Source organism: Callorhinus ursinus, unplaced genomic scaffold (assembly GCF_003265705.2).
Source record: "Callorhinus ursinus isolate GAN/ISIS: 27379988/994484 unplaced genomic scaffold, GSC_fseal_2.0 scaffold29, whole genome shotgun sequence".
In the NCBI taxonomy this organism is placed as follows: domain Eukaryota; kingdom Metazoa; phylum Chordata; class Mammalia; order Carnivora; family Otariidae; genus Callorhinus; species Callorhinus ursinus.
The window spans coordinates 18282374-18310033 of record NW_027397091.1 but is presented as its reverse complement, the minus strand read 5'-3'; the positions used below and the strand labels follow the sequence as shown (position 1 = coordinate 18310033).

At 52.3% G+C, this 27660-nt stretch overlaps 1 protein-coding gene across 2 annotated transcripts; it reads left to right on the top strand.

The window, feature by feature from the left end:
- The first annotated feature begins 10226 nt into the window (after nt 1-10226).
- Nucleotides 10227-21803, top strand: NKX2-2 (NK2 homeobox 2). Of its 2 annotated transcripts, none has more exons than XM_025876963.2 (3): nt 10227-10360; nt 18769-19462; nt 20405-21803. In XM_025876963.2, exons 2-3 carry the CDS (start codon nt 19204-19206, stop codon nt 20965-20967), a joined length of 822 nt encoding a protein of 273 aa, XP_025732748.1. In that variant the 5' UTR covers nt 10227-10360; nt 18769-19203; the 3' UTR covers nt 20968-21803. The 2 variants fall into 2 exon arrangements, with proteins under 2 accessions (XP_025732748.1, XP_073734569.1); XM_073878468.1 differs by lacking the exon at nt 10227-10360 and adding an exon at nt 11045-11156.
- The last annotated feature ends 5857 nt before the right edge of the window (nt 21804-27660 follow it).

Below are 27660 nucleotides of genomic sequence, written 5' to 3'. Positions count from 1 at the left end.
AATGTTACAGATCTGACAGGTGGACATCGATCATATTGATCCAATAATAAACAGTGCTTTATAATAGAAATCTTGTCATCTTTCTTCTCAATCCATCCAGAACTGCTCCTGCCCCAGACACCAGCCAGCATACACAAACAGCAACTGGGGATGCTAAAACAGAGTGTAGAGATTGCTTTGGAAGACAATCTGGCTAAATACAGAACTCTTCAGAATAAAGGATGTGACAAAAGGACAGTCCTGCCCTTTGTGGTGTTAGACAACACAAGTTCCTCTTTTGTTCCTTGGGTTTCCATCCCCTAAGAAGCAAGTAGTGACACTTGCAACTCAGGTCAAAGTGATGGTAAGAGGATTATAGTAATGAGGCCGTGCTTGGTATGCTGTGAGCTCCTAAAAGCCATGAGTCATATAAAGATCAAGGCATTATAATTACATCTTAATATTCACTGACAGTTATTAGAAATGCCTAAAATCTCCCATTAATTCAGTGAGAATTAGATGTCTATCAGAGTTAGATGCTACGATATTAAAAAAATAGGGGTGGATAAAAAAGATGTGACAGAGCAATAGTAGACAGAGCTCAAATATACAAAGTTCATAGTCGCTTCATCAGCAGAAAGAATAGTCTTAGGTAACTTGCTTGTTCTTCCTAAGCTATTTAATATATACATGCCCACTCTCCTAATGAGAATGCCATTCCACATTATTTTCATCCTTTTAAAAGTCATATACTTCAAATGCCAGATGCCCACCATCAACTGCACACCCAACTCCAAAGCCATTATACTTAGAGGCAGGTGCTTGACGCAGACTAAACTTTGGCATTACAGGGTATGTATGGCTTGGGGCTTTGGAGCCTCCACGATCTTCATCATGCCTGCCCTAAACTCATTCCAGGTATTACAGGTTGAACCGTGTCCTCTAAAAAAGGGTATATTGGAATCCAAACCCACAGTGCCTTCTGAATGTGGCCTTCTTTAGAGATGGGTTCTTTACAGAAGTAATCAATTTAAAATGAGGTCACAAGGGTGAGCCCTAATTCCACGACTGGTTTTCTTATAAAAAGGGGAAATTTGGGAACATGGACAGGCACGGGCAGAGAGAACACAATGTGAAGAGATACCAGAAGAAGGAGGCCATCTGCAAGCCAAGGAGAAAGACGTGGAGCAGAACCATCCCTCACCACCCTCAGAGGGAGCCATCCCTGCTGACATCTTAATTTTAGACTTCTCTCTAGAACCATGAGACAATAAATTTCTATCATTTAAGCCACCTAGTTTGGGATATTTGTTACCGTAGTCCTAGCAAACTAAGACATACAAAATCTAAGTAAAACCAATAAGCTTGTTAATTGATGGATTGATTGGTTGGTTGGTTAATCAACAGAATGATTTTAGAAGAAACAAGGCAAGAGTCATTCTATTTCCTCTATGCAGAATGGAATGCCTGGGATAAATGGAAAATACCATTTCCTCTGAAGGGAAATCCTCACAATATAAAAAGTTCATATGCAAACAATTTTAAATCTTAAGCCCAACAAGATTCATAAATTCTCAGATGATCTTTAAACTGACAAAAGAAAAAAGGAAACTTTTTCCTCATTGCCAAGTCCTTTATCAAATTCACTTCCATGATGCTTCCCATTGAAATTGAAAACTGTCAAAGAATCACTGAGATTTATGATGAGTTGTTTCTTTCCCCAACAGCAACATCAGCATCGGTTAAAATTTGACAACCATAATCTAGATGACAATTTTGTGATTGGGTCTGAATGTAATTTGTTCTTCCTTCAGTGCTGTAATTGTCCAGACCTTATCACTGACTTTATTGTGATATCAGCCATGATACCTTTTTTTCCCAAAAGATCTCCCAAAGAGCTAAACTCACCAGCTTCAGATAAATAATAACTTCTCTAAGAAAACCCTAGAGGGCTCGAAAGCAACCTCCTAATTCAGCCGATGGATTACCCATCACCTATGGAAAGTGCTCAGGATGGGGAAAGTATAACCCAGTATAATTTCCTATCTTCATTCTTTTCTTCCTAACAAGTGAACATGTCAGGGAGTCGGTGACCGTGAATCCAGAATAATTAGAGGAAATGTCAATTCACTCACTCCCCATGTCTTGTTCTAAGTGTTTTACTTCCAGTATTGCAGTGGGGCCAGATGCTTTCAAGGAAAATCTAAGCCAAATGTTTCTTCTCCAGGTTGTGCAAGCCCAAGCAATATGCCCTCCCTTGGCATTCCCTTCCTTAGTGGGGACCTCATAACCCCCCGGAGAGATACAGGACAAAGAAGTAAGACAAAGCATTGATGATGACAAAAAAAAACCTTACAGAGAACCCACTGTGATAAAAGCTAAACATCCTCACCCTCTAAGCGACCTTGAGCCTGTCCCCCCTTAACCACAGGATTCGATTCAACCCAGTCCTATTCCTGTCTAGTGAATTCCTGTCCATAAGAGAAATACACCATGGAGATACACCCCCCAACCAGGATCCAAAGAATCAGGCCTCCCTTATCCTTAAAATACAATACTTCTCTAAACCAGTGTTACCTGAAAGTGACATGATCTTCCATCTCAAACTGCCAGTCTTCTGTTGCATCCTGTTTCTGGAAAACAATAAAACAATCTATGAATCTGCTGTTTATTTAGTCCTGAATGCCAGCAGCCAAGACAGTGTCCCTCATTGCCACCAACAGAATGGACCATGGATTAAAGAGAAAGAAAATATTACAAGGGGAAAAATTTTAAGAGAGAAAGGAACGGAGGAGAAAAACCTTCTGGGTAAGGAAACACCCTCCAGAATTTCTCCAGTTATCATTCAGTGACAAAGTCATGTGCCATGATATGTGTGATGGTCAAGAGCATGGCTTCTGGGGTCAGATAGACCTAGATTGGAATCCCAGTGTTTCTATAACCAGAGCTCGTAATAATGATGGTAATTGAAGTGAGAAGTTAGAGAGTGCCTGATACATTCAGGCACCTGCAGACTCTGTTTTTTACGTGCACTGTCTCATCCCATTCTCACAGCAGACTAAGAATAGGTTCTCTCATGATCTCCATTTTACTCTGGGGGGAAATGAGGCACAAAGAAGTTAAGTAATTTGCCCCAGGTCACAAGGAAGAGGAGAAATTTATGTCCATGCACTCTGACTCCAAAATCTATGTGTAAACTCCTTAAATATCAGGTTCCTTATCTTTAAAATAAAGGTAATAATTGCTGTTCCCTAATGCATGAGGTTATTGTGGGAATTAATGAAATTATACATATAAAGGATGTTAGCAGAGTGCCAGGGACATAGCAAGTGTTCAATAAAATATGTACTATTAATATCCAATCCCCATGCTGGCTAGAAGTTAAATGGTAACTACTTCAAGTGGCCCAAAATGGTAGTTGATTTGCATTTTATAGCTCCTCTCATTCTCTTCTAAGAATTAGCTCAATGTAAAGCATGGCTTACCCTAAATTTGCGTGGTTCTTGGAATCCAATATCCCTATTTGGAAAAAGGGCAATCCTGGCCTTAAAAATATCAGCAGGCCTCTTAATTCATTTCAGAGAATCAGAGACCAAGATGAGCAATATTGCACTATGTCAAAGTACACGGCAAGCCTAGGTTTACTCTAGGAGGATTAAAGACTTAGGGATCTTGTGTATCCAGCCTCAACAGGGCTCATTTTACCCAAAACAAGTTCCTTGATTTTCCTCTTATCTACAAACAACTGGATATTTTTATGGGCTGCAAATGGCATTATGTTGGCCACATGTATTTATCTTATAGGAAGTATATCCAGTGTCTGATTCAGAAGTCGTAGTTATAAAAAAGAATATTTACTAGGAATGACCAGGGAGTGGTCCAGGCCAATACTAGGAACCAGGAAGGACAAGATTTGGGGCAGAGGACACAGCATTGTGTGGCATTGTGTGGCTGTAGCTGCTAAGAAACTTAGCTCAAGACTTTCCACAAACACTCATGATCCTGGGGCAGAATTGTCAACACTGGTTAATTAGGGGGGTGTTATGGTTAATTTTGTGTGTCAGTTTGGCTGGGTTACAGTGCCCAGACATGTAGTCAAATATTATTTCTGTGATGGTGTTTTTGAATGAAATTAATATCTAAATCAGTGGACTTTGAGTACAGCAGATTACCCTCCATAATGTGGGTGAGCCTCATCCAATCAGTTGAAGGCATGAATAGAACAAAAGATTTCTATCCCTCCCCAGCACAAGAAGGAATTCTCCAGAAGCACCTGTGTGGCTTCGTCAGTTGGGCATCTGACTCAATTTCGGTTCAGGTCATGATCTCAGGGTTGTGAGATCAAGCCCCACCTCTCGTTCCACACCCAGCGGGGAGTCTGCTTGAGCTTCTCTCACTCCCTCTCCCTCTGCCCCTCCCCAATGCACACACACTCTCTCTCTCACTCCAAAATAAATAAATAAATATTAAAAAAAAAAACAAAAGAAGGAATTATCCAACCTGATGATCTTCAGACTTGAAATGCAACATCAGCTCTTCCCTGGGTCTCCAGCTTGTCAACTCGCTCTGCACATTCTGGATTTGTCAGTCTCTATAGTCACATGAACCAATTCCTTAAAATCAATCTCTTTTGTCTTGTTTTAATGCTGGGATACTTGAGTTATGTTGAGTATTTTGATTGGTTTTAATCCGTAAATGCATTTGAACTTCCTGAAACTGTGGAATATGAGCTTTTTTCTGTAGTTGGTGATGAGCCATTCATTGTTGGTCAGAAATATATACAGAAGTCTTCCATGATAACTTGGGTTACTGAGAACCACAAATTCTTCAGGTTCATGGGCTCCTTTCAGTTCCTCAGCATTTTCTATGTCTGACTTTTCCCTCAGCACTTTCTAGTACACTGCTTGCCATGGAAAATTTGATAACTCAAGCATCAAAAGAATGGTGTTAATTGATTGTAACATATTAAAGTTTTTAATTCCACAAGTCCATGATGGGGACCGAGGGAAAGGAAGCTCTTCTTTACAGAAAAATGCCAGCAAGTACACATAGGAAGAGCAATGGAATTCAAGCAACGGATTCTAAAACCCAGTGGATGGAGATTATTGGGTAATATGGGGAATATTTACACAGTGACAAAGAATACTGAAAAAATACAAAAGTATTTCTTATTCCTCAGATTAATTACTAATCATTTACTAATTCACATGGGACAATCTAAAGATCATCACCTTAACCAAGTGATCAAATTTAGCCTCACTAATAGAGGGATTAGCTTCCTAATGAGATGGAATGTGACATGCCACATATGTGATGTTCCCAATCCAGCCTCGGATCTAGCATCCAGTTTATGGCTGTGTGGAGAGCAAGGGAAATGACACCAGGAGAAAACAGTCTGGCCAATCCAGAAGGGGGGTCATATTCTATAAACAGCCTGGGTTCTTTAAAGGTTGATGGCAGAAAGAAGAAAAAAAAGGAAGAAGAAGAAAAAAGTTGATGGCAGAAAGGAGGGAAGGAAGGAAGGAAAAAACAAGGACTGTTGTAAATTAAGAGCATAAGGACATTTTAAAAAATCTTTAAAAAAAATCAAATGCAGTAAGCAGCACGTGAACCTTGAGTACGTCCTGGGTTGGGGCAAAATTGATTAGCATTTTGTTTTGGGTAAAATTTGAGTATGGAATGAATATCAGATAAGTTATAGAACTATTGCTGATTTTCTAAAGCTTGGCAATGGTGTTGTAATTATGTGGAAGAATGTGTGTTCTTAGGGCACCTGGGTGGCCCAGTTGGTTAAGCTCTGCCTTTGGCTCAGGTCATAATCTCAGGGTCCTGGGATCAAGCCCCACATCAGGCTCCCTGCTCAGCAGGGAGTCTGCTTCTCCCTCTCCCTCTGCCTCTCCCCCCTTGCTTGTGTTGTCTCTCTCTTTCATAAATACATACATACATACATACATACATAAAATCTTAAAAAAAAAAAGAATGTGTGTTCTTAGGAGACACATACTAAATACTCAGGGGAAAAGTGTCATGATGTCTACAACCTTAATGCCAAATAGTTTAATACAAAGAAAATGCCTTTACATAGAGTGATAAAGCATATGTGGCAAAATGTTAACAATTGTTGAATCAAGGTAGAGGGTGTACAAATGTTCCATCAGTACTTTTTCAATGTTTCTGCTTGAAAATACTCAGAAAAGGGGGCAAGGAATGAAAAATAGCTTTCAGTATTACTCTTATCCCATCTCCTTCCTAGCTTTTAGTCCAGCACCTTCTAGCCCTGATGGAAAAGAAGAAGAGGAGGAGGAGGAGGAGGAGGAGGAGGAGGAGGAGGAGGAAGAGGAAGAAGAAGAGGAGGAGGAGGAGGAGGAGAAGGAAAAGAAGAAGAAGATGAGGAAGAGGAAGAAGAAGAAAGAAGAAGAATAGTAGGGGGAAAATGGGGGATGCTGTTGGTATTTTTAAACAGCTTTATTGAGATATTAAGAGATTGAGACATACCATACAATTTGCCCAATTTAACGTGTACAAGTCAATGGCTTTTAAGTATAATCATAGAGTTGTGTGACCATCTCTCCACAGTCATTACCCCAGAAAGAAACCTCCCACCCTTTAGCTATCATTCTTCAGCCTCCCCAGGGTCCCCAACCCTAGGCAACCACTAATCTAGTTTTTATCTCTAGATGCATCTGATTGTTACTTCTTAAATATTTGTCACAGGTTGCCAAGGAATCTTGGCCGCTGGCAATGCTTTAACAAAATGATCTGTGTCCTGAGGCATTTGCTCACCCAGGTTCTCTGCAAGAGAGAAGAGGGAGCTGATATCATTCTCAGCCTCTGGGGGCCCAAGAGCCTCATAAAACCAGGCCTTCTGCCTTCTGGCTCTGCTATGGAGTGCACTGGAGGAAAAGAAGTGGGTCTGCTTCCAAATAAAGTGGACCAGGATTTCACGTTAGATGAGCTCGGCTGACTCTTTCACTGGCTAGGGCAGGTGGAAGGGCATTGCCCATCTGCAGAGTCTCCCCCACACCTCATTTGTATTCTGATGATATCTGCAGATGCGCAGAGCTTCCTGACAGCCCCCCCCACACCATGGTCAGGCATGGTGGTCACTGACTTTCCTCCATCTCTCACATCCATGGAGCTACCCTGGCCACCAGGCATGATGCCCAGGTGAAGCACAAGCAAGGCACCTGCCTTCCTTGATTGGCTGGACTGCATAGTGGCCCAGGCAGCTGTAAAGAGCAAGGAACTCTCTCTGGGAGAACCATGGTAGAACTCTTCTTGAGACAATGCAATTATATCCCAGTTCAATTCAAAACAGTCTAAAATTTTTGTTTGGGTTGATTTTTACTTGTAAGTACCAAGAACTGCTCACTCCCAGAGGGGAACAACACAAGCACCTTGAACCTGATGATAACCTTTGGAGAACTTCATGGAGAAAGGTTTTTCCAGTGTGAAAAGTTCATGAATTTTGAGTCCATGGATAGAACAGCAATGTCTCTGAAGTAATACCAGTATAAAAGACTGTGGAACTAAGAAAAGACACTGCATGGAATCTGTTTAGGTCTGAAGATGTTTAAGTGTATCAAGTTTAGCACTGGATTGCTAGATAAGCCAATAAAAGGCCAAGTGAGTTGTATCTAAACAGTTTATTTCATTTAAATCTTGCTCCCCACTGAATCTCTTTTGTAATTTCTGTTTGTTTGTTTTCCTTTTTTTTTTTTAAGAGTTTATTTATTTATTTGACAGAGAGAGACACAGCAAGAGAGGGAACACAAGCAGGGGGAGTGGGAGAGGGAGAAGCAGGCTTCCCGCTGAGCAGGGAGCCTGATGCGGGCCAATCCCAGGACTCTGGGATCATGACCTGAGCTGAAGGCAGACATTTAACGACTGAGCCACCCAGGCACCTCTCTTTTGTAATAGATTTTTATGATTATTACCTAGCTGATGCCCTGGTACATTTGCTATATTTAACTAGGGTTTCCTAAATGGAGAATGATAAAAAGACTGATTTGATGTAGTCTTTGCTCACATCTCTCAGTTTTCCACCCCGAGACCCCCACAGACTCCCTAAGCTCACAGTGTGCATCTCTGTTCACTGTGTAGCAGGTGTCAGCGATATGGGCAGGGGAAACCCACGAGCCTCTCTCCAGGGCACTTCCTAGACAGAGATCCATTCCCATAAGGACTACAAATGTGAAGGTCTGCCTTCAAATCCCCTTGTCCAATTTTGGGCATGAAGCAATATTTTCACCCAAAGAAGCTATTCATCGGTGATCCCAGAGTTTACATTTGGAGGCAATTTATACACTCTAGATATGGGGTCTTAACCATAAACAAAGACTTAAAATCCCAGAAAAAAATGAATGAAATGCAGTAGTAATTTTCCAAAATTACACTCTAGATTTGGGGTCTTAACCATAAATAAAGACTTAAAATCCCAGAAAAAAAGAATGAAATGCAGTAGTAATTTTCCAAGATCAACAACTCCCACAGGCTTGAGTGTGGCCCCAGATTTCTCTACAGTAACTAAAGACTTCTGGTAGCTCACTCTACCGCCCAGAAGAGCACACCTGGAGAGGCACTGTTTGTGCTTGGTACTTAAGGTTAAGAGCTTCATTTTATAGCTCCTTTTTGTACCTGTTGAATGGGTTCCTCCTCCCCAGCCCCACCCCATATCCATTCTCCCTTTCTCTCCCACCCCCTTCCTACAGCATCATTTTTCCATCCTTAACTGCCATCTAAGGACAGTTATCCAGTGAACACAGACCCAAGGTAACTTGTAATAGTGAAGTCAAATGCTTATGTTTTTCCCTGCAGTAGGGCAACATTTTCATCTCTTATTTTCCTTGGCCAGATGGAAGATGTCATTCAGGGAACCCCAGGTGTTTTGAAGATGAAAAGGAAGGTAGGGGGCCTGGCTCAGTGCTTATTAACCACAGAGAGAATTTGGTTCACTTCAAGAAATAGTAAAATAATGGCACAGGAGAGACAATGACTCTTAATGAATTCATGTGAGTAAAGTGTAAGGTGACCAGTCTGGGGACATGCAGTCCCGAGGCCTCCTTCTGGAAGAGACAAAACAAAACAATTGTTTTCTATTACTACACAGTATTTACCTCCCTCTCGTGAAGCACATAGGGCGGCTCCAATTTCATGTCCAATGCCAGGATTGCCTCTGTCTGAGTGCCTTGGCTCCCATTTAATTTAAATAAGGTGGGTGACATCTGACACTGGAGTGCACAGTCGGGCTTGAGGTAGGACTAATCTCAGGTGTTCCCTCAACCAGGTGAACTGTTCCATTTCCAACTCTGCTCCCTTCAAAAACATCCTCCCTTGGGAGCCAGGAGGCCCCCTACCCTCAAATCCCACAGGGCTGAACATCTTCAGGTTTAAATACCACCTTCCTGATCAGACCAAAGTCCCATGGAACGCATCACCCGCCTGGAAAATAAAACAGCCTCCCAGGCCCTGTGAGGAAAAAAAAAAAAGAAAGGAAACAAAAACTACGGAAATAAATCCCAGAGGCTGCCTCTAATCCTGGACAGGTGGCACCTTGGCACAAGTGCACTGAAATCACTTTCTTCCTAGGCTGCAGGGAGCTGGATCCCTTTCCCAGAAAGACCAACACCCCTCAATCTGGAGGGGGAAAGCGTCCTGGGGGTGGAGCCTGGAGCCCAGGGCCAGAGGTCTGTGACCTCCCGCGAAGTCGTGCTATCGGCCTTCGGTCGGCGTATCTAATGTAAACGCTGTTTCACACATAAATAACGTGCCACATCTGGCCCTTCGGTTTTATGGCGTCTTAGCGACCGAGCAATTTATAGATGGCGACCTTGTTAACCAGCAGCCAAGCTCGCCAGGCGCTGCAGGGTCCAAGGCACCGCTGGGACCGAAGAGGAGCGAGAGAGAGGAGAGTCCCGGGGTCCCAATCTCCAGTTCAGAGGGGCGCTAAGGAAAGAGAACCTACCCGCCCGTTTGGGGGGATGGGGGCCGAGGCAAGGTGGCAGCCCCCTCCCCCAAGCCGGCCATGTGGCAGCTGAAAGAGCCATCGAAGCCCAAGTGTGTTTGCGCTCATACCCAATTTATTACCGCTGAACATATGGCCAATATTTTGACTCACGTCAGTAGGGCAAGGAAAACAAACAGAGCGCGCGCCGCGCGGGGGAGCTGCCCCCTCCGCAGAGGCTGCGCTGCAGCCGCACTACCCAGAGCCGGGAGGGTGGGGCCGCCGGGCCGGGAGCCGGGGCCGGGAGGGGGAGCGCTCGCCGGCTGGCCGCGCCGCGCCACTGCCCGAGCGCCCGCCAGTCCGCAGCTCAGGATAAAGAGCGGCCGGGGACCTGCGCGCTCGCCTAGCCCCGGCCCCCGCGACGCGGCCGCACTCCAGGTAAGCCTCCTGCTAGCGCGCGGGGCCGGCGTACTGGGGGGCTCGAGGAACCCGGCGGAGCCCGCGAGCCGCGGCGGAGCCCGCGTCGCCCCTCGCTGTCAGGCGCGGGCCTCCGCACCGCTGGGGTTCGGAACGCTCTCCGGGCACGGTCCCTGCGGCGGGCCAAGGGAGAGGGGTCTCGGGTCACTCCCGTCCCCGCCTAGCTGTGCCAGGCTTTGGGTCCTCCGCGCGCCCTCTGGAGCGCCCCTCCCTCTCGCGGCGCCCTACTCGGCTGGGTCCCCTAGCCGCGGAGTCCGGAAGCAGCAGGTGGGCAAGTGCTGGGCGTCTGAAGTCCTCCGATTCCGCTGGTCCTGGGGGGCTGGGGCACTGGGAGAGGGGCCGGTCCCGCCCGTCGTGCCCGCGGATGGGAAAAGTTTTACCTGCCGCGGAGGCCAGGTGCTCCCGCCGCCGCGCGCTTTTCCGCGGGGACGCGGAAACGGGACTGCCCCGGGGGGCTGGGCAGGTGCGCGGCCGGGAGGAGGCGAGGAGGAGGGCCGCAGTGTTGTTCTCAGCCCCGCCCGGGAGGACGCGCGGTGGGGGAGGGGCGCTTCGAAGGGGGGGGTCCGGGTAGGTGGAGGGCTAGATAAAGACGCGCCTTGAACTGCTGCGAGGCTGTAGCCGCGGCGCCGGGGAGTGGGAGGAGGAGAGGGCGCGCCGGGCTCCTCGCCAGCCCCCTCCCCACTGCCGGGTGCCGGATGCTCCGGGGCTGCCCTGGCTGCTCTAAGGGAGGGCGCGCCTCTGCACCCACCTCCGCCCGGTGAGCGTCCCCCTGTGCGCCGTGGGTGTTCGGGACTGGGGGCTAAGTCCGAGGCAGAAGTCCGGAAGGTAATTTGGAGGTGGCGCCTAGTGGAGAAAGGGGTTCTCCTCCCGCGGAACCCGGCCTAGAGGTGGAGGGTCTAGGAGCAGGAGGAGGGTAAGTGGCGGGAGTCGCAGGCAGGAAGGTCCAGGGCTGGGGGCCCGACCAGTGGGCGGGGGTCGCAGGGGAGGCGGCCTAAGCTTGGACTTTGAGGGGGCCGGTGTCGCCCAGGCACCAGACAGTTCTCATTTGCGTCAGTAGAGATCGCCAGAGGATCAGAAATGAGCCTCGGTGGGGTCTGCTGAGGTCCTGGTTTCCCAGGGGCGCCCCCTCTGCTCCCAACCCCTTTCCCCAACGCAAGGAGCAAGGAGCCCTTTGGCGCACCTCTCGCGCTTTCTCCACTTTGGTGGCCCTGGGGGGTAGAAAGGGGGCGTTGCGTCTGGAGGAGGGTCGCGGACCTCTGGTGCTCAGATTGGAGACCTGAGAGGTCCCCAGGAGACCCGGAGATCCCCAGGACGCCCCCCCTCTAGTGCCCGAGGGCCCTCGCAGGTCGGTTCCTCGTCCCGCCCGGCCCCAGCCCTTCTCGGCACAAGCGAGAACTTGGCTTCCCCGCGCAGGCGATGACCACATTTCACATCAGCCCGCCTGACCCAGCGTTAAGTGCTGAATACTAACCCGTTAGAAGAGGCCGCTTGGTGTTCGAAGTCTTGTGGTAATGATTTTGTCACGTGCTAAGAAGTAAATTCAGATAAGAACATGCTTTCAGCGCCGTGTTTCCTTGAGAAACCCAAATCTCCTGCATTGAAATCGCCCTTATCGGGGGAAGGTCGGGCTTGGCTGGACAAACGTTCCTGAAGGCAACACTGACGCTGCGTAATCTCATTGTAACATATTTAATCATCAGAGCAGCGCGAACGAATAAAGCAAAGGGGTTCGCCCCGGGGGGACGTGGCGTTTGGTTCCCCCAATAAACCAGTGACAATGGATTGGCTGGGACAGGCTCATTTGGCCCAAGGGGGGCTTAGAGCCGCGTTTTTAAAGAAAATATTGGAGGGAGGCCGGTTCCATTTTGTAGCGTGCCCCGAGCCACATTTCGTGTTCAATTTAACATCCATGAAAGTTAAACGGCTTTTCTCGCCTTTTATTTTATTGGATGCATTTTCAAAGATCTCATTAAAGTGCATTTATCAAAGTCCTAACATATGTCCGCGGGGTCTACGCCCACACAATGAGGCTGATTAATAGGAAGAGAAATCCTAATTTCTATTACAATTTATGTCCTTGAGAGATAGCTGCCTTTCCTTCCTTCTTTCTTTTTCTTTTTCTTTCTTTATTTCATTCATTCTTTTTTTTTTTTTGAGGCTGATAATTGGGAAATTGTTGTATATTTCACCTTGAAAAAAAGGATAGGGGAAGGTAGTTCACTGAGATGCCTGCTAGCTGCACCCACAATTAATTGCAGGAGAAATCCAGGCTCCAGGTGCCAAGATCGGGTCTTCTCTCCGTGGTTTCTCAGAGTGGCTACCGAGATGGGGGAGGGATTTTCCCCAGACACAGAATCTGAGCTCCTTCTCTGGGCCTGGAAAACTTATCTGCCCAACACCTTCCTGGTGACTTGGAAGGTTTGTCCTTCTGGGAGGCACCCACTCATTCTTCCCTTTCTGGGTCAGTTTTAAGGGTTAACACAATATTAACCAAAGAAAGAAAAACACTCACCTTATACTTGAACCCCAAGTGGACTGAGATCTTCTTTCCGTTCCCACTAGCCCCACTTTCTGGTCCATCTGGTCCAATAGAACCAGAATCTCTGGTTCTCTTGTGCCAGAGATTTGCCCCTATCGTGGCCTGGCCTCAGAAAGTTGCACACCGACAGGGCTTTGGGCCTCCCCAACACAGGCTGCAAGGACTCATTTTCCTTCTCCTGGGAGCAGAAGGCGATGCCAGTTGGTGCTTGGACCCACCGGAGACAAGCCTGACTTTCTGGTTGGGAAAGGTCCCCGCTTGGAGTGGTACCCCGGGCCACACTCCTCGATTTCTTTCATCCAGACACCAGAGCCGACACCCGCTTCCTGAAGCCCCTGTTCCCCAACCTGATATCGAAGCCACAATCGGGGCCGCTTTGGCGGTGAGCATCTTAAAGGTGAGCGTCTTTATCACCAGGCTCAGAGACCAGACTGGGCGACATTTTCCTTCCCCATTGATTTCGAGTGCACGCCACGCTCCGAGTCTCCAACCCGCGATAAAATAAACCTTCCCCCTCCGACAAAACCTTTGTGTCCGCGCCGCTAATCCTCGCTGGAGCAGGAAGGTGCAACGCGCTTTGTTTCGGGAGTGAATGAAGACAAACGCTTGCACCTTGGCGCTAACCAGACAATAAATTAATCCACTTGAAGGTTGTTATCCGAGATGGGATGTGCGGGGGACTGAGAGCTCAGCCACATACTGTACCAGGGAAGGGGTTTCTTTTCAACCTCTTTTCATTCCAAAAAAGAAGAAAAGAAGAAAAGCAATGAAGTCAAACAAATCAGTGTTTCCAAATAAAGAGGAAAGGCCTTGTATTTTTAATGATTGGAGGCGCTTTTGTGGGTGGGGAGTGCGAGGGGTGCCACCGAGGGCTGCGGACGCTTTGGGTTCCTCAAGGCCGGCCCCCTTTGGAGCTGCCTGCAAGGCATTCCCCAGGACTTTTTCTGCCCTAAACTCCCCTGGAGGACGTACCTAACCAGCAAGCTTTCACCAGCCCCAAAGGGGAAGGATGTGAGGAGAAGCGCCTCCCGAGAGGCCCTCAAGCCCAGAACGGAGATGGAGAGGTGTGGGGGCGGGGCCGAATACCACCCCAGAACGCCCACTTCATCCACCGCCACCTCAAGCCAGGCCCCCGTGCATGGAGTGTACCCAGGCCTCTCCTCACTTTCCAAAAGTATCTCCCTTTCTTGCCGTGTTTGCTGCCGTTTCAACCTCACCCCTCCCCCCAACAGGGGGCGTAAAGCGGCAGTGTGAGGAAAATGAAAAGCTGGGACGCAGGGAGCACCAGGGCAGCCCCCTGCTCCGGAGCTCCGAAAAGGCGCTCGTGTTTGAGCTACCTGGGAAAGTAAACAGGTAAACACTGGGCCAGCTTGGAGGGCCACTTGTCCTGGAGTGGGACCACTTAGGCTGTGTACATTCACCTCCCCTCCTGGGCCGCCGGCGATTGTTCAGCACCACCACCACCACCACCCCCCCGCCCCCCGCCCGGCAGCTCTCTCCAGCCGCCTGCGCTTCCAACCCCTCCGGAACCTAGAGCGGCGGAGAGGCGATTAGCCGCCTGAGAAGGCTCCCAAAGGAGGTTCTCTCTAGACTCCGGGGAGAAAGATTCCCTTCCTTCTCTCCTCCACCTCCCCCCTGCCCGCAACTCCCTTTGCACCTATACTAAAGGTGGGAAGAAGGAATACAGAGTTCGTCGAGATGTGTAGGGCACCTGTAACCCCAACGTTGAGAATAAAGACCAGGGACAGGGAACCTGTAGCTGCTCCGGTGACCCTGGCAGGGGTGCTAGGTGGTGTTGCACACCAAAGACAGCCAGACTTGTCTAGGGCCTAGAACAAGCTGCAATCAAACTTCCAGCATCCATCTCAACTTCTTCCCCAAGTTTGCAGCCGCAGAAGGCCCGTGGCAGAACACTCATGAGCTCCCTCGCGCCCGGAGAGCTTAAAGCCCCAACGCAAACATGATGGAACCAGGACTTTATCTTCTCCTGGCTGCTAGATGGAACCTGAAGATAATTTACTAAAGAGTCCCGAGCTGAGGGAGACTAGAGCACATCCAGGCAGAGCTGAAACTGGTGCAAGGTGACACTGGTTGTTTAGAACTGACAGGGTGGGGATGGCGGGGACATTAATAAAGGACTCTAGAGATGGGGCAGGGGTGCAGAGTTGGGTCCGGAGCTTTCTGGGTACGTGGGTTCTCAGTGAACAGGAGATCCCCGGCTGGAAAAGGCTGGGCTGTGGTGCTCCTAGAGGAGTCCTCGGAATGCAATCACCTGTTTAATTTGTGTGGAAAGGTGCATTTGGAGCTAGTCCCCTGGCTCTTCCCGGCTGCATGAAAATCGGGAAGAACCTGGAGCGTGCTTTGGCACAGGACTTGCCCCTGGCCGCCAGCTGGTCCCGCGCCGGCCTCCCAGCATCCGCAGGCCACTCCTGGGGGACTTGCATTTTATGATCTTCCTCTAACAAGCAGAGTTTCTCCCCTTCAATTATGAGCCTCCCAGCGGTCTCCCTGTGCCTTTTCAATTGCAAATGTCAGCGCTTTGGAAGCGGACGCGGGAACCACACGGGCAACGAAACGATGGGGAAAATGGACTGGCGAGGTCCCAGGAGAGAGACCCTGAGCACAGCGGACCAGGCTCCACTGGGCGCAGAGCGCCCCAGCTGGAGGCAAGGCGGAGGCTCCCGAGATCAAGGGAAGGAAGGAAAAATGCAAACGCAAGGTGGGAGATGGAAGAGGGAGCTGATACCCAGGCATTGGGCTGTGCTGGCAGGCAAAGTGTGGCCCTACAAGTGCTCCTGGAAGGGGACTCTGTGACCTGAGGCATGTAAGGTCTCTGGCTAGTTGAGACCAAGGGGAAGACACGGTGGGGAACTGAGCTGGGAATGACCTGGGGGCCTCCTTCTCCAGGAGCCGTGGTCAGCTCTCCCTCTCTGTGATGAATTCCCAGGAGTCTGGATTCTTGTAGGAAAACAGTTGTCTCTCAGGTGCTATGCCCACCGAGGAGGCTCCCAGGGAGAGGGGAGGGGGCAGGCTGATGAGATCTTGGGAGAAAGGCCCTCTATGTTGGGGAAGGGAGGGAGATGTGAATGGAGCTAGGTGGTTCCAAGGTGAGGAATTGAGCAAACTCTAAGAAGACATCTGGAGGTGATCCCCACCCACCCACCAAAGATGGTTCTGAGGATATGCAAAAAGGGACACTTCTTGCCAAAAGACAATTTTTCACCCAACCCAAGAACTGACCTGTCCCAACCAGACTCCTTTCTGGCCCTTTCCCATCCCTGGAGGCTGCTCTGGTCCCCAAGATACCCCCCCCTTGGGCGAGAAGAATAAGGGGAGGACCACAGGAGGGACTTTTCTGCAAGGCTTGGGTTGAGGAACTTTTTCTTGCCAGTTATTTATTTAGTAGTGGACTAACAATGGCTGGGGCAGGCCCAGCCTGCCCCGTTTCCAAACTTGGCCTGCCACCCGCCCCTGGAGAACCAACTTCCCTCCTCGTACAGGGCAGGGAGCTCCCACGTGAAGGGGGGGGCAATGGGGAGAGAGGCTGAGAAAGACAGAGACTGGAGAGAGAGAGAGAAGGAAAAAGCACGAAAAGTAATGGGTTCGAGGAACACGATTCAAACCAGTCTCTAATTCTTGCAGGGAAAAAAAGAGGAAGGAGGGGGAGAAAGGAGAAAATAAAAAGTAGGAGGAGAAAGAGAGGAATGGGGAGCGTCGACATGAAGGGGTTTCCTTAATATTGTGGACGGATTCAGAAATGAATGAAGAGATAGTCCATTGAAAAGGGTTGAACGCCATGACAACTAGGAACAGCCTTAGATTTATTCCAAACAGTTAGGACACGTTGAAAGAGAGCGTCAATCATGTATTATTTCGCCACTGAAATAAATGCAAAAACCGAGCGGGGACAAAGGCTTCCAACGGGAGCGGGACATTTGTCTACATTTCGCTCATTGTCCGCAGCTTAGCAATCGGTTTGTATTTGTGTTTGCCCGGGTCCGACCACCCAGGACGCGCCGACGAGGGGCTCGCTCTAACCTGGGCCATTGTCACCCACGTCACATACTGGGGGCGAGGCAGCCAGGGCTGCAGAAAGCCGCTGAGCGGCTCGGGGAGAGGCGCCCTCACCGGGCGCTGGCAACCCGGGGGCGACAGGGCGCGGCGGCGGCCGCAGCTGTGCGCGGAGAGGACTGCGCTCCCGCGCGCTCCGCTCTGCGGGCTCTGGGGCGGCCCCGGCTAAGGGCGGAGGGGAGGGCGAGACGCGCGGCCTCTTCTGCCCCTCCCCGCCACCACCCCCCAACACCACCCGGCAAAGCACTTTCCTGGGACGGATGGGAGCATCAGGTAGCAAACTTTCCCCTCACCCACTACCCCCCCCAAAAAAAACTGGAAAGAGGGGCGGGAAGTACAGCTTGGACTTCTCCCCAGCGTCTAGGAGAAGGTGCTGTCCCAGGAAAGTTCAGTTCCCAGGCTGGTGAGAGGTTGGGAACTTCACACAAACCTAATGCAAGCTGGGAGCCTGGAGCAAGTGCTCCGATCGCGCCCCTGGGGCAACCAAAAGGAGAAGAAATTTAAGGATTTGCTTGGGAAAAGAAAACTCCGAGGAAAACACAGCACCATCCGCCTGCCATGCGACACCCCTCCCCTGCGGCTTTCGGGGTCCTAACCCGGGCTGGATGCAGCGCCCCTGTCCCCCCTCACCCGTCTCCTCTTCCTTCCTGCTGCCCCACCGCTGCTGGAGGCTGGAGAGGGAGGGGGCTGGAGATCGAGGCATAATAAGGGGCAGGAAGGGCGCCGGGCCGTCTGTCCTTTCTTCCACGCAGAGAACGCGGCCCGCGGAGCCCAGAGGCGGCGGGGCAGCGGACAGAACCCGGCCCAAGTTAGAGTCCCGTCCCCCCCCCCCCCCCCCCCCCCCCGCTCCCTGGGCCGCCCGCAAAGCAGCAAGTGAACTGCGCAGTCCTTCCCGGAGGCTTAGAAATGGAAGGGGGTTGGGGAGAGAGAGGCGGAGTGAAGGAAATAAATAAGTCTTTAGCAAATAAAGGGTGGCTGGAGGGGGGTGGGGTCGTTTGGTGGTGGCTCCGGCCGGCCCCGAGCCGATCCCTCTCCTGGGTTTCGGGCTCTTTCGGCGTTAACTAGAATCAATTACTTGCCTTGTCATTTCTAGTACTCATCCTTAAGCCTCAACCAAAATATTGACCTAGGAGGCTTACAGAAGTTGGGCTCTTGCCATTTGAACCGGATCTTGTTTAGGGAACCACCAGCGATGAGGAGGAGAGATTTCCGCGGCTCAGCCTTCGCCCCCTCCCCCTTTTCCAAAGGCGCCACAAATCGCCAATTTTCCGGCTTGCTGGGGGCGGGCGCACAGGGGCGGGGAGGTAGGAACCGGTGAATGTTAAGGAGGAATTTTTTTTTTTTTTTTTTTTGCTCCTCTTGGTTTCTGTTTTGTTTTCTCTCCTCCACCCCTGCTTTTTAAAGATGCAATTTGTTAAAACGGCCTTTTCAAGTGTGTGGACTCGCGAGCGACGCGGTGGTCCTTTGTATGTAAATACTGGGTAAAAAAGGCTCGCCCCGTCTTTGCAATTAATTGACACGTTACACCTCTCATCTTGCTCTAGAGGGCCGTTGGCTGGGAGCGCGGAGCTCCCCAAAACCCACAATTTCACATCTGCAAATACTGTCTTCATCCACTTGACTCCCAAGACCCGCCCACACGTGTCCAACCTTTGCGTTTTAATGTCTCCCCCCCTTTTTTCCACCCTTCTCTCGCTCCCCCTCCCTCCCTCTCTCTTTCCCTCCCTCTCTTTCTCCCCCTCTTCTCCCCCCCCCCCAGGTTCGTGAGTGGAGCCCAGCCTTATATGGACTGATCGCTCGGGCAATGGCCCATTTTTTCCTCGCCACCAGCCGCCACCGCGCGCCGAGCGGCCGCCGGAGCCCGAGCTGACGCCTCCTTGGCACCTCTCCTGGAGTTACAAACTAGGGCCCGGCCCGCAGCGCTCGGCGCGCAGGCCGCCCATTCCCTGCGTCCATTTCCGCGTGGTTTCAGAGAAGATACAGGCGCTGCGTTTGGGCTTTTGCCCCCCCTCCCCTTCCTCAGAGTTTCTTTCTCTTTTTTAAAATAATAATTATCTCAATAATTAAAGCCCACCCCACTCCTCCCCTCCCCCATCCCTCCCCCCCATACCCCCTCCCCGCCCCAACTGGGGAGCGCCACGAATTGACCAAGTGAAGCTACAACTTTGCGGCATAAATTGCGGGGTCCCGAGCCATGTCGCTGACCAACACAAAGACGGGGTTTTCGGTCAAGGACATCTTGGACCTGCCGGACACCAACGACGAGGAGGGCTCGGTGGCCGAAGGGCCGGAGGAGGAGAGCGAGGGGCCGGAGCCCGCCAAGAGGACCGGGCCGCTAGGGCAGGGCACTCTGGACACGGTGCAGAGCCTGCCCCTGAAGAACCCCTTCTACGACAGCAGCGACAACCCATATACGCGCTGGCTGGCCAGCACCGAGGGCCTCCCGTACTCCCGTAAGTAGCGAAACTTGGCCGCCGCGGCCGTGGCGCCTCTCTTCCTGTGGCCGAAGCCGGGGCTGGACGCTGGGGGAGAAAGGGGAAGGAGCCATATAAACTCGATCCCTCGCCCTGCTCCTCTGGAAAGATTTTTAACACTTGTTAATGATGCCCTAACTCTTTCCTCCTCTTCATCCCCCCCCCCCCGTACCGGAAAAAGACGTGGTCTCAGATATTTTTTCAAAGCAAGAAATTAGGAAAAAGAGGGGGAGGGGAATACCTCCCAAGGGCTGCTTACAGATGTCAACCCAGGACTGATGGCTCCGGTCGGAAACCACCCCCCCCACACACACACACCCCTACCCCGACAGCCAGGAGGGACTGGCCTGGAGCACTGGAGCGAGCCAGCAAGCCTCGGGGTACGGGTAGAGGGTGGGGGAGGCTCCCGGTAGCTTGGGTATAAATAGCTCACCCTGCCCCCTGCACGATCATAGAGGACGCTTTGTGCGGTGCGGAGGGTGTCGAGAAAGTCCGAAAGCAAAAACGAAAGCCCCCAAAAACCTGCCTTAAATGGCCGAGCCGATCAATGCCGGGATTGTGGGGTTTTTCTTTTAAAAATCTGCCCACGTCCCTCCGGAGAGGAAACTGCTTAAGGGGGCCGGAGCCCTTAACCCGCAATGATCTTCTCTGCGCGCCACTCCCCCCCAAATACGCACCCACACTGTGCGAACCCCTAGAAACGCGAGCCCAGAACCCCCATTCCTGTCGCTTCTCCTCTTTCCTATGGGGGAAACCAACGGTTTTGTTGCGCATGGAGCAGGGCGGGGGCCAAGGCGAAGGCAGTGGGGCCGGGCTGCGGGGCGCGAAGGGCCGAAGGCGCACGGAGGATCCGGGGCGCGCAGAGTCTGGCCCTGCCGGCGCGCGGCCTCCAGGCGCCTGACGCGCTTCTCTCTCCCCCAGTGCACGGGCTGGCGGCCGGCGCGGCGCCCCAGGACTCAAGCTCCAAGTCCCCGGAGCCCTCGGCCGACGAGTCACCGGACAATGACAAGGAGACCCCGGGCGGCGGGGGGGACGCGGGCAAGAAGCGGAAGCGGCGGGTGCTTTTCTCCAAGGCGCAGACCTATGAGCTGGAGCGGCGCTTCCGGCAGCAGCGGTACCTGTCAGCGCCCGAGCGGGAGCACCTGGCCAGCCTCATCCGCCTCACGCCCACGCAGGTCAAGATCTGGTTCCAGAACCACCGCTACAAGATGAAGCGTGCCCGGGCCGAGAAAGGTATGGAGGTGACGCCCCTACCCTCGCCGCGCCGTGTGGCCGTGCCCGTTTTGGTCAGGGACGGCAAACCGTGCCACGCGCTCAAAGCCCAGGACCTGGCAGCCGCCACTTTCCAGGCGGGCATCCCCTTTTCGGCCTACAGCGCTCAGTCTCTGCAGCACATGCAGTACAACGCCCAGTACAGCTCCGCCAGCACCCCCCAGTACCCGACAGCACACCCGCTGGTCCAGGCCCAGCAGTGGACTTGGTGAGCGCCGCCCCTCCGAGACTCGCGGCCCTAGGCTCAGGCCCCACCCCGGCGGCGGCGGCAGCGAGGAGGACTCGGTCCTTACGGTGGCTATTATTATTATTATAATTATTATTATGGAGTCGAGTTGACTCTTGGCTCCGTTGGGGAGGCGCCGGGAGGTTGCCTGAGCCTCCCTGGAGTGACAGATTCCAGCTCTGCCCCATCCCTCTCTCCTTCTGAACCTTTGGAGAGGGCTGAACTATAAGCCGTGTTTACAGAATGTTTGCTCAGCTTCGCTTCTTTGCCTCTCCGCGGGGGGACGAAATCGTCCCAGCGTTAACGTCCTCACTTGAGAACGAGAAAAAGACCAACACATCCCCCCGTCCGGCTTTTGTGAATTTTGTAAAATATGTTTGTGTGAGTAGCGATATTGTCAGCCGTCTTCTTCTAAAGCAAGTGGAGAACACTTTAAAAATATAGAGATTTTTTCTCCTTTTTTAAAATAAGAAAATGCTAAATATTTATGGCCATGTAAACGTTCTGACGACTGGTGGCAGATTTCGCTTTTCGTTGTAAATATCGGTGGTGATTGTTGCCAAAATGATCTTCAGTCCGGGCCTGTTCCCCCACGGGGCCCAATTCTTTTCTTTGTGGTTTGTTTGGTTTGCTTATGTTTGGGTACCCCTGTTTTCTTTTCCTTTTATATTTTGTTCAGTGCAGACATTTCTCAAATATGAAAAAGGAAAAAAATGTGTAGGCAAGAAGCCCCCTGCCCCCCTCCGGGTCCTGAGCCCTGGAACTTGGAGCTCAGCGGTTCCGTGCGGTTCCCCAAGAGCGCCGGGCGCTGAAAGCTTTCGATTTTTTAAACAAGAATTTTAATAAAAATCCTGTGTTTAAAAAAACCAAGCCCGACCCTCCCGTTTGTCTTACTTTGTCGCCCTGCGCCGGGCCTGAGGTCTGGGGCAAGGACCCCGGCCAGGCCGCTTGCTCCCTCACCAGCGCTTCCCTTCCGGGCGGGGGACTAGGGGTACCCGGGCCGCTGAAGAGGCTCCCCGAACAGGCCTAGCCCGGGCGGACCGACCAGGCCCCGCGCCTCGGATCCCCGGCTGGGGCGGGAGCGCTTGGCCTCGGGCCTTCGAGCTGTCGACCCGAAGTCCGAGGTCGCCCGCCCTCTCCCGGGCCTCTCTCCTGGCCTCGCGCGCTGTCTGAATCAGGGGCCGCAGCCTTCTGGCTTTGGGAGGAAAAGTGACTTTAGAAAATGCCAAGGCGAAGGGAACAAGCCCCCCTCGCTCGCCCAAATCTATGAGTGGCTCCTTCAGCCTGAGAAGCTGTTGAAGCCACTACACTCGATGACTTTCACTTTGTTGCATTTGATTTACCTCGCGCGGAGAAGGGGGGTGGGGACGCTGAGGTTGAGACTGGTCGGCTTTCTCTCTACTCCCCACCCCCTTTTCAAAATCCGCCGACTGGAGGCGGCCTGGGAGACCGCTCTGAGACCAGGGCGCCGAGCAGAGGAGGGAGGCGGGTTTTGGGGTGCTCGAAGCTTTGGCAATGATGTGGAACGCAAAGACCGGGGCGCAGTGGAGGAAGGGGGGCTGCTGCAGCTTCCTCTAGGCTCTTTGGCCCGGGAGAGCCTGCGAGCAGGAGTCAGTGACAATCCCTACAAACGCAACCTTCCCTCCTCCCTTCCGCCCCCGTCTTTTCTGGGTTTCCAGCCCCCAAACCCCAGGCTGGATCCCATGCCTCCTCCCCTCCTAGCATTTGGCGGCGCGCGGCCCTCCAGGCCAGCTCTTTGGCGTGAAACTGAGCGAACTGCTTGCTAGAAAGTAGGGGTTTGGAGGCGGGGTGGTGCGCCGCGGCCTGCAGGGCTGTGGTGAGGGGAGCGGGAAGTGAACAAACAGCCGCGGGTTCGCCCGGGGGAGGGCGCTTCGGCCCTTCCCTAATAGAGAACTGATTCTATCCCACCCTCGTCGCATGGCGATCTCCTTGGCGGATGCTGGCGCACACTTGCCCACGCGAGGGAGCGTCTCAGGGGGCCATGCTTGTGGGGAGGGGCCGCTTCTCTCCTCTATCTCGCGGATTTCCGAAAATACCCAGGTTCCTGTAGCTCAGAGCCCAGCGGGCGCTGAGATGCCTCGGGATTGAAAGTTGGCCCCATTTCGTTTTCTCTTGAGCTCCACCTTCATGGCTGGGTAGGAGAGGTGGAGGTGGCGAGGAGGCCGAGCAAAGGGAGCGGTCCCAGCTGACTTTCTCGCTCCCTCTAGTTGATGATCAGATTTAATTCAATATCTAAAGTAAACATGATTATCCGTGTGACCAAATCTGCGCGTCAATAGCACTCAGCGCAACACGCCCAGGGACGTGATTACACGTTATTTCTGCGTTGCGCACCCGCCCCTGGATAATTGAGGGCGCTGGAGTCTTTCTAATATCTTCCTAAATGTCCTTCCCCATCTCCAGGTTCATCCGGGTTCACCCAGGTTTTCCTAAATACTGAGAAATCTCCCTTTGTTCCCCACACTAGCTTGGAAACGTTTGGGGGTTTAGTTCTTGCTACTTATAAAGGCCAAGAGAATTCTCCCTAAATCATTTATTGTGCAATAGTCGGATGCCCAACTTGTCCTGATACCGACTACTCAAGATCCCACTGGTAACTTCCCTGTAACTCCCCGATCCCCCGGGAAAGGATGTAAGACTTCTGAGCCTCTTGGAGCGGGTTGTCAGGAGGCCTGAGGCACAGCCCCAAGACTCCAGTTGATTTTGACTGTTCCAGGCCTAGGGCTTCCGGGAGCCAAGAATGATCATAGGAACCCTCCCCGCCCCCAGCCTCCAGGGAGGAAGGAAGCAAAGTGGAAGGTCCAAATTCTGGAAGGCGTCCACTGTGTGCGCGCTGAGGGTGCATTGACGGTGCATTTTGGGCTGTGGCCAGGCCTGAAGGCCTGCAGGCTGGGTGTGCGCTCGCGCGGCTGGGAACTGGGGAGGTGGGTCCCTATGGAGTCAATAAAAGCGCCCGCGGAGCCCTGTGTGGCCCTAACCCCAGCGCCCTGGGAGCGCACCCGGCGCGGGGTCCGCTTCGACAGTCTATCTTCGCCCAATCTACAGCGGGCTGCACAAAACGGCACAATGGGAGAGCTGGGAGCCGGGGATGTTAGAGGCGTGCATATTAAAAAGAGACAGAGAAAGGATCGCAGGGGACAGAGAGAGGGGAAGAGGGAGAAGGGGCCCACCCTCCCTCCCCCTCCACCCCGCACCATTCAGCGCGCTTATCGCGGGCAGTGAATCCCGGAGTCAGGCAGAAGTCTCCTTGGGGTTTTGTTGGGCCTGTCACTGGGTCCCTTTGTCATCCGCGGGCTCCATGCTGGATTCCATATGGCCAGCTGGGCCGAGGGAGCGCGAGGAGGGACCCGCACAAAACCCAAATTGTGTCCGGCTTTCAAACCCTGTATTGTTGTCTGTGAAAAGAAGACGCATTAAAAATTCGTGCTATATCTATTGGGGAGGAGGCTGGAGGAGGGGAAAAAAGCCACCCCTGTCTTTGATGGCTTCAGAGGGCGCTTGCCCCGCCTAGGCCCCGTGACACACTGAGAGCTGGATATCTCTCTCTCTCTCTCTCTCTCTCTCTCTCTCTCTCTCTCGCTTTCTCGCTCTGTCTCCCCCCACCCCCCAGTCTGCCTCTGTCCTCTGTCTCTGTCTCTTCTACCAAATATTGGCTCTAACGCTCAGAATCTGGTATATGAACTGTCCCTCTCAGGGTTTGGGCTCGTTGCGCACAGTGTGCGCTGTAACTGAGAGCTAGGCTTCACCTGTCTGGGGGCCTCCCGCGGAAGCCTCCGGATTGCGCCGTGCTCAGGAGGAGACACAGGTGCCCAGGGCCCGGGGATGCTGGGGTCCCGCGGACTTCGAGGTTTCAGAGTAAATGAAAATCCAGTACCCTTGCTCCCGCCTAGTCACGACGCCCAGGCGCGCGGAGCCAGCCTTCCGCGCACTGCAGAAAAGACTCGGAGAGCCCCAGGGGCGCTGGGTCCTGGCCCAGCTAGTTTCAGCTGCCTGTTCTGAAGCCACTTGTGCCCAGCCTCTGTTACCGACCCCCTGTCATTCGAATTTTGCGCGGAGATCCCATTGGCATCTCAGTGCCACGGGAAACCGGTTCAGAGACTGCTTTCACCGCCACCCCTCCTCGTGTTGGAAGAGAGAGGTAATTCTCAGAGTCTCCTGCATCATTTTGGTTAGCAAAATTCAGGAACAGGGACACAGAGCAGAGCTTCCAAGGAATTTGTCCGATTTTGCCTCACCTAAGCAGTCTGCGTTATCGCGGGGCAGTCGGAGATCATTCGGGTCAGGCACCTCCCCCAACAGCCTGGCCAAAAACTCCCATAAGCACCCCCTAAACAAACAAACAAACAAACAAACAAACAAATATGTGCTAAAGCAAAGAGTTCGTGCTGTGGAAGTAAACACAGAACGAACAGACGTCGCCCTGGGGCAAAGTCGCTCAGCCCTTAATGAACAAAACTAAGATGGTGGAAATTCCAACTAATCCAAAATTTGGGGGCCTCCTTTTCCCGTTTAGTACTCCCTGTCATATTTAAGTAGAATCTGATAACTTGATAAGAGGAGGAATCCTCTTGTCAACCCTCCCCACCCCAGCCAGGGAAGAACTTATTTTCCTTACCTATTGACTGTTAGGCTTAGTTGAGACCTGGTGTGGATTTCTCGAGCCTTTTCAAGAGCCTGGTCATTGAAAAGCTAATCCAATATTTACCGAGCATAAGGACAGTTCTCAGACGTATTTATTAAGGCCCATCACTAAGTGATTACTTGGACTGAAGACAACTGCTGGGGGGGGGGGCGTTTCCAGGCGCACCAGATCGTGTCCTGGTGGGGTCTCCCCACCCATAACTAGGAAACCAGGAGCGAACTTGTGAGATGCTGAGCTTCCCCTCCTATGCTTAAGTGGCGTGTGGATTAGATATTGTGTTGGCCGGTATTTCAGGAAATATGTACTTGTGGCTTCCTGAGAGGCCAGGCGCAATGACACTCTAAACTGTGTCGATACATCATCTTTTATCCAGGATCTGCAAATAAACCCCTGATCCCCCAGCGCATTATAGCCGCCGCTATCTCTCCAAGGAAGCGATCTGAGTTTTATTGCTTTCACCAACGCCCCAACACACACACACACACACACACACACACACACACACACAGACCTCCCCTCTTCCACGGAGTCTGGTTTTTAAAGCCTCTAATATTTTTTTCCTCCCGGGGCATCGTTATTAATAAAGAGGCGATATAGGCCTCGGCGCCGCCACCCGAGCAAGTGGGGAAATGCAGGCCCGCGGGCCACCTGCCCGCTCACGGAACTCGCGTCCTGCAGACGCACCGCCTCGGACGCGGGAAACTGGCGTGGCCACAGGCCGCCGCCGCCACCAGGAGGCGCCCGAGCTCTGCGCTCCCGCCACAGCGATGCGCGCCCAGCCTAGTCCCGGGAAGTTCCGGGAGGCAGGCCGGTTTCCCGGTCCCCGGCTGTATTTCCACGGAACCGCCACCCTAGCCCGGGGAGGAGGCAGAGAAGGAGTCGGCGTCCCCGAACCCGGATTAGAGCGTGCAAGTCAGACGGCTCCATCACAGATGGCCGGTGCACAGGCATTTTGGAAAGTGCGCATCGACAAAGGCAATCTGAACTCGAGAACACTCTTGTTCCTCCGTCGTAGTTTTCCCCCATCCTTTTTCTTCCACATAAAGTGCCACCTGACGTCCCCGCACCACTTCCATCATGTTGGGGCACAAACAGCAGCAAACTGGTCCAGTGGCCCAGGTGCGCGCTGGTCACTGGGAGAGCTCCACGATAGACACCCGGAGCGGTCTCTGCGATCCTGAGCGGTACCCACACGTATCGGTCCCTGCGGGTGGACGCGACGTAGGCAGTTCTGCAAGGGTGCGGTTCGGGGAGCGAGAAAATGCTGTCGAAGAGGATTCTGATTTTGGTTGGGGTCGGAAGTGTACTAGGAAGGAGAAACCCTCACCTCTCACTCACCGTTGAGTCGGGACTCCTGCTACTCCTGCCCATACCCAATTCCAATCCCAGTGGTTGCCGCTGACAGAGAAGAAATGTACTTGGAGAAGCCCTTCACCACCTGGCGCCTTCCCCCCTCCCCCCCCCCCCCCCCGGCCAGGAGCGAGCGGTGCAGTGGCGCCATCTGACCACCAGGAGGAGACGCCACGCCGACGCGGGGCTTTGAGGTCTGGGCGAGGGAAGCAAGAATGCCCCCCGACCCCAGCTAAGAGCATCTTGTGCTGAGGTCTCGACTGGGGCACAGGGGCATCTGAGAATGGAAAGGACGCCAGACTGTAGATGTCTCCTGACTCCACCCCGCCCTGGTGCCTTTCTGAGAGGATGAGTCTGGGGCAGAGGACCAGGGGCTGAAAGGGTTAAATTACTCGTTGTGCACCCCCCAAAATAGGACCCGCAATTCCAGCTTGTTTCATTGATTTTCCCATGGATGCCCGAGGTGGAACTACCTCCCATCAAAATTCGTGACTCCAAACTTTGATCCTTTTACTTTCTTAAGCCCCCCACCTTCAACACTGACGGGTCGATGTTGGAGTAGGGAGTTTGCAGTGCCCAAGGTGTCCGCTGGGTGGCGAGATTGGATAAGAAAAGGCTATTACACCGGTCACTGTCCCGGGTATGGAGTGTAGCTTGGACACCTGC